At 38.4% G+C, this 6000-nt stretch overlaps 1 protein-coding gene across 1 annotated transcript in view; it reads right to left on the bottom strand.

Annotated features, from left to right (window-relative positions):
- Positions 1 to 1646: 1646 nt before the first annotated feature.
- Positions 1647 to 6000, bottom strand: part of LOC120629341 (guanylate cyclase 32E) — a 79583-nt gene continuing 75229 nt past the window's right edge. Inside the window, exons 17-21 of the mRNA XM_039898259.1 lie at positions 5497 to 5565; positions 4865 to 5024; positions 3403 to 3605; positions 2164 to 2239; positions 1647 to 1864 (exon numbers count right to left, since the gene is read on the bottom strand). Of these exons, the coding sequence (XP_039754193.1) occupies positions 1647 to 1864; positions 2164 to 2239; positions 3403 to 3605; positions 4865 to 5024; positions 5497 to 5565 (726 nt within the window). The remainder of the gene's footprint in view (positions 1865 to 2163; positions 2240 to 3402; positions 3606 to 4864; positions 5025 to 5496; positions 5566 to 6000) is intronic.

Genomic DNA, 6000 nt, shown 5'->3' with positions numbered 1-6000 from the left:
CTCCTGATTTATTCCACTAAAGCAACCTGCGGACAAAAAAAAAACAAGATAAAAATCTTTTCAAAAAAATTGGTTGCCTGTAAAGTCGGTATACGGGCGAAAGTTTTACGTGACAACGACTTTGAGTGGTAAAATATTTTTAATGTGAATATTAATTCGTATAGTAGGAAGAAGGATGAAATAATAGTAACAATTTAAAACATTTATTTATACAAAGAATTATATTTAAAACATTAATTTATACAAAGAATCTCGCACTGAATTTCATATTAACAAAATTTTATTTTTACCTTTACACATACATACGTATTTATATACAAATATACATACAATAACTTGCAATACATTTGCGTACAATGAAACAGCGTTTACTACAAAGGGACGCGTGCCTTTCACTTTTTATGTCTGTCTCTCTCGCTCTTAGGCGGGCTAACCATGCCCGAGTGGAAGGGACGCGTGCCTCTCACTCGCTCTCATTGTGAGCGCATAACGTGAGCGGAGCGTAACGCAGTTTCTTGAAGTGTCACCCGGCAAACCAATTTATAAGACGTTGTCACGTCAAAATTTTATCTGTCGCCTTAAATTCAAGTTCAAAATTCATTTATTTCAAGTAGGCCTATTATAAGCAGTTTCAAAACGTAAAGTCTGTCTGTTTGTAGTGACTCTACCACCTGTGCGGAAGGTAGATTCTACCGAGAAGAAGCCGGCAAGAAACTCAGCAGTTGCTCTTTTTCAACAACACTGTTTACATTTTTCATTTTAACATTCATCTTGTGAGAGATGAAAGCGTAGTCGGATGCTTCCAAGCAACCTTGTTATTAAGAAATTCGTCAATTGATAGTAACCTCGTTTTAATAAATATGTTTTGTAGAAAAAAGGACACTAACAAAAGAAAAAAGGTATTTAGTACATTGAAAGTTCGTTATAGCGCATTATCTACTTGAAATAAAGTTTATTTAAATATCACAAAACAAATATTTCTACATAATTAAAGAAATGGATACATTAAACATAATTTAATTTGGAATACTAATAGACTCATAATCGGACAACCAAGTTTTTGTACAATTGTATCAATTAAATCACCGGAATGAGCCCGCAGACTTTGACAATTAAAAGTGTACACTATCAAACCTTATAGCTAACTTTAGGGTGTCGTTTCTTGTGTCGTCTTTTGTAAAAAATTACTCTAATTTTTCCCCAACGCGTCATAAGAAGTATAACTACAAAAACAAAGTGTACGAGTAGTATTGCACTAACCCCGCTCATACCGGCGGTCCTCTGTCTAAAATGCAACAAATTTTGTTCTACACAAGTATTGGCGGAAATCGACAGTCTTCGAGATATTTGAACGTCAATTTTTTTTCATGAATCATCCAGAATTTGAGATTTAAGTTCAAAATAAAACAAAACTACAACACACAAATACAATGCCGGACCGCCAAGCGATGGATAACAGCGTATGAATTTAATATAATTGCCATAGCCCTTGTAACTACATTATCCCTTAGCCGCTACAATATCAAATTGCATCAATACCAGAAGGTACAGTTGGAATAAAAAACCAAAACATTTGTGACAGGTAAGTTAAAACTAAGTGTAGTGTACCTGTAGATTGTGGGATGGAATACTTCGATTGGTTAGCGTCATTCTTCACAAAAGGTGACAGCGGGGGCCGAATGGTGGTCCCGCGGGGGGACGAAGCAGGCGCAAGCGGGAGGGCCCGGGGACGACAGCGCTGACCCGGGGCCCAGGGACCCCCCGCAGGACAGGCGAGCACGGTCCCGGATGTTGACGATGGACCTCCCGATGCTCCACGGTGCGTCCTCGTAGGACTCATTGTGTGTTGGGATGACACCCACTTCTGTAAATTTTAATGCTATTAAATTAAATAAGTTTAGTACTAAATAGGTTTTAATGAAGGTAATTAATAGTGACCCCACGAGTCGGACAATTTTTACACTAGTTAGCGATAAGACCGCCTTTTGTATCCTGCTTCATTCTTGAAGTGTTTGTTGTTTTTTTTGGTTTTTCTGAGTGGTTTACAAATAAAGAGTAGAAATAAATAAAAAAATATATATATATAAATAAATAAATAAATGAATAAATAGATATATAAATAAATAAATACTTAAATAAATAACTAAATAAATGAAAACTCACGGTATTTGTATAGGGAACTTTTTCGACGCTCGCTATCCTCACCGACCAGCCACCACGTCCTCATCTCTCCCTTACCCTGGAAAAAATAGGACAACTTGCACTGTATGCTATTTAGAACAATGGTGAAAATACAAAAATATACTTTATCTTCTCTAATGCTTTAATTCTTCTAAAATCCTTAAAAGACTCTGAAACAGTTGGCTTATGGCGAACATTAAAACACCCAATGTCCTAATAAAATAAATAAATTTACTACGACAATACACCGCCATCTAGCCCCAAAGTAAGCGTAGCTTGTGTTATGGGTACAAAGATTAACATTTTTTTATAAATATAATACCTTTAATTTACAAATGAACATCCAGACACTGAAAAACCTTTATGTTCATCACAGAAATATTTTCCAGTTGTGGGAATCGAACCCACAGCCTTAACTCAGAAAGCAGGGTTCGCTGCCCACTGCGCCAATCGCATAATAATGCAACGCAAAAATGCATAATGCGCGGGATAATAAGATTTTGCGTTTTTAAACATATTAAGCGATTTTGCCTGTCGTATGCTCGTAGGGAGAACATTCCACAATTTTTCAATCTTATAAAACTTGGTCTCGTGTAATAGCATGCTCAGTGTCAGCATACGACATGACCCTGATGAGAGACCTTTTGTTCGTTTATTTGAAATAAGACCTGATGACCATTTAACACTTAAATCTTCTCTTCAATAGAAAGTTCCAGAACAAGTGTTTATTTGTATATTATAAGTATTTATGTACTTATATTATTCATAAAAAATATTCATAAGCATTCTTAGTACCCATAACACAAGCTACGCTTACTTTGGGGCTAATTGGCGATGTGTGTAGTGTCGTAGTAGTAAAGTATAGTATTAAGATGACTGTTTTTTTTTTCATAATAATAATTTCACTATTTTTTATTTTTTTTCGATTTGTGTAATTTTTGTTTACGTATACATATGTAGTTCTTTTAATGTAGTTTTATAATAATTTTACACCACCTATTTGCTCTGGCTCTCGTTGTCCTAATCCTAAGTTTCCTGGCAGAGATCACTCCTATATATTTTGTATTCTACTCCAGTCTTTTGTACTCTTTTCGCCCTTTATATTTCTAACTGTGTAGTGGTGTACAAATAAAGAGTTTAAGTAAATAAATAAGGCTGCGGATGTTAATGTAAACACAGGCCTGACGATCGTGGTTCATGGATACTGCGTGTCAGACCTACCTTGATATTGATGACCCCCCGCTCCTTGAAGTGGAACCCGCCATGCTGTTTGAGCAGGCGATGGGTTTCGCTGCTGATGTGAATACGCTGGGGCTCGCCGGTCGACTCCATCCTGGCTGCGGTGTTGACGGTGTCCCCAAAAAGGCAGTAGCGGGGCATCTTGATACCCACCACTCCAGCTGCGCAGCGACCACTGTGAATGCCTGTTTAACGTGATAGTTTTAGCTTCGAACTCTCTGTTGTCAAACTAGTAATTCGTTCAAGACTGGTTTCATAAACTTGTAGTGTAACACTAGGTACGTCTGTGGAGTGGTTTCCTGAATAAATCATGATGCGATTACGTATTCTCAACACACGCGCCTTGCCCGAGCGACACAGTTCCTTATGGCAGCCGACACAATAGAGATTCTTAACAGAAATAATGCTATCGTTGCCAATTCTGTTGTACCTTAAAATCTGTGAGTTAAAGTAACTAATGTCATAGCCTATATCGGTCGAAACAATTGCTTTAACGGTGAAGGAAAACATCGTGAGGAAACCTGCATGCCTAAGAGCTCTTCTTAATGTTCTCAAAGGCATGAGAAGTTCACGAATCTGCACTGGGCCAGCCTGGTGGAATACTACTAGATAAGATATTTACCTTAATCTATTTATAGAAGACAGATAAATTTACCTTCCATGCTATTCTTCTATAAAAGGCTAACAAGACAGGTAAATTTGTAAAGCATGAATCAATAACAGCAGCATTACCCCATAAAAAAATGTCTTAGGACAAAATGCTGTGAAAGTAACTAAAAAAAAAAAAGCCTAGCGGTTTGTATATCTGACATGTGACGAATCTTTTTAATTTATGCAGCAGAGCTAAGTCGGTTCGATAATAATGGTCAGGGGGTATTCGTCACCTTGGACCCAAGTGGTGGACCGGGAGGCTTTCCCCTCTTAGTTGAAATGCATTAGTTAGGTACTAAAGTTATCAAAATTCAAAATGAATTTATTTCAAGTAAGCCCAGTTTATAAGCACTTTTGAAACGTGAAGTCAGTCTTTTTGTAGTGACTCTACGACAAGTTCGGAAGGCAAATTCCGCCGTGAAGAGCCGCCAAGAAACTCAGCAGTTTGTTCTTTTTCAACGTCATTTTACAGTTTACAATGAAAAAAAATATATATATAAAATTTTATATCTTGTGAGCGATGAGAGCGGAGCCCGCTTCCAAGCAGCCTTGTCGTTAAGAAATTCATCAATCGCATAGAAACCACGATTTATTAAATGTGTTTTAGCACATTGTTTAAACTTATGCATTGGCAGTCCAAAATTACCTTGGGAATCACATTATTAAGGCATATATACTCAATCCCATAAATGACTTCTGCACATTTCGCAAACGATATGCAGATATCCCAACACCAAAGCTCGACTTCCCCCAAATTACTTTCGAGCTACAGCCTAGCCTGTGTCATAGTTACCTATCCTGATGTGAAGTCGGGCGGCGGGCATATGCCGCATGCGTATTTTGGGAACAGCGTCCAAGACGTGCAGAGCGAGGGACGCCACCTCAGCTGCGTGGCGTGAGCACCGCTCCGGAAGGCCGCCGACTACCATGTACGCGTCGCCGATCGTTTCAACCTGCATTTTTTTTATTTCAGTATAAGTTTGTCCTTAACTACACCTAGGGGTATGGCAATTATATTATACCCGTACCTCTACCATATACTCTCCCTAATCGGCTTATACGACGCATCATACCGAAACGCTAAGTTCCTTGCCGGTAGGGTGGTAACTATAGGCATAGCTCACGTCTTCCACCAGACTCTTGACTAGAAACTAGACCAGAGAAAATTGAGAAATTATAAATTCCCGAATTACCTTTACCAGGGATTGAACCCAGACCCTCTCATCCGAGTCGTTATATTTTTTTTAACATGAAACATCAATTGACGAAAACCAACCGTTGCCGTCACGGCAAATGGCATGACGCTCTTTTATGCCGTAATCGTAATCAGCTTTTGAACATATTTACGCCGCAAATGGAATCGTAGTGACTAAACTTAGGAATAAGATCCTTTGACAAACAATTTCTATTTTATCTTTAACTCACCTTATAGACATTGTAGAACGATATTATAGCATCGCAGCACGTGTACAAATCGTTGAGTATCTCCACTACCTGAAAAAGTATATTATTATTTAAAAGGGGGGAGGGGGGCATTAACCCTAAGAGGGCATCCTGTAAAGCTCAGACGTCGACTCAGATTGATAAAAGCCTCCCCGTTACCCAGTCACCGTGTGGGAAGTTGGAAAACCGCGGTTTTAGTCTGTAGAAGTCCGACATAACCAACATAACTATCTTCATTATTCCCATGATAAAAATACTGTCTATTGGTCAGCTTGGGTTTATACACTATAATTTACATACTGTACCCCTATCCGGCATCAAAAATCGGGGACCTCCTCTTTGTGGAGGAAGAAATTTACTCTGTTTATCCTAGTACTTAGGGTGCATTGTCGATTGTTTCTTTGGTACGTCGTGTCTTTTTGTAGTTCAGAAGACAGATTGTATCGAGAAGAAGCCAGAACTGAGCTTTTCGCGTCTGCTTTCTTG

This window comes from Pararge aegeria, chromosome 14 (genome assembly GCF_905163445.1).
Source record: "Pararge aegeria chromosome 14, ilParAegt1.1, whole genome shotgun sequence".
Lineage (NCBI taxonomy): Eukaryota > Metazoa > Arthropoda > Insecta > Lepidoptera > Nymphalidae > Pararge > Pararge aegeria.
Note: the sequence above shows the minus strand (reverse complement) of the source record. Positions and strands in the feature narration are given on the sequence as shown.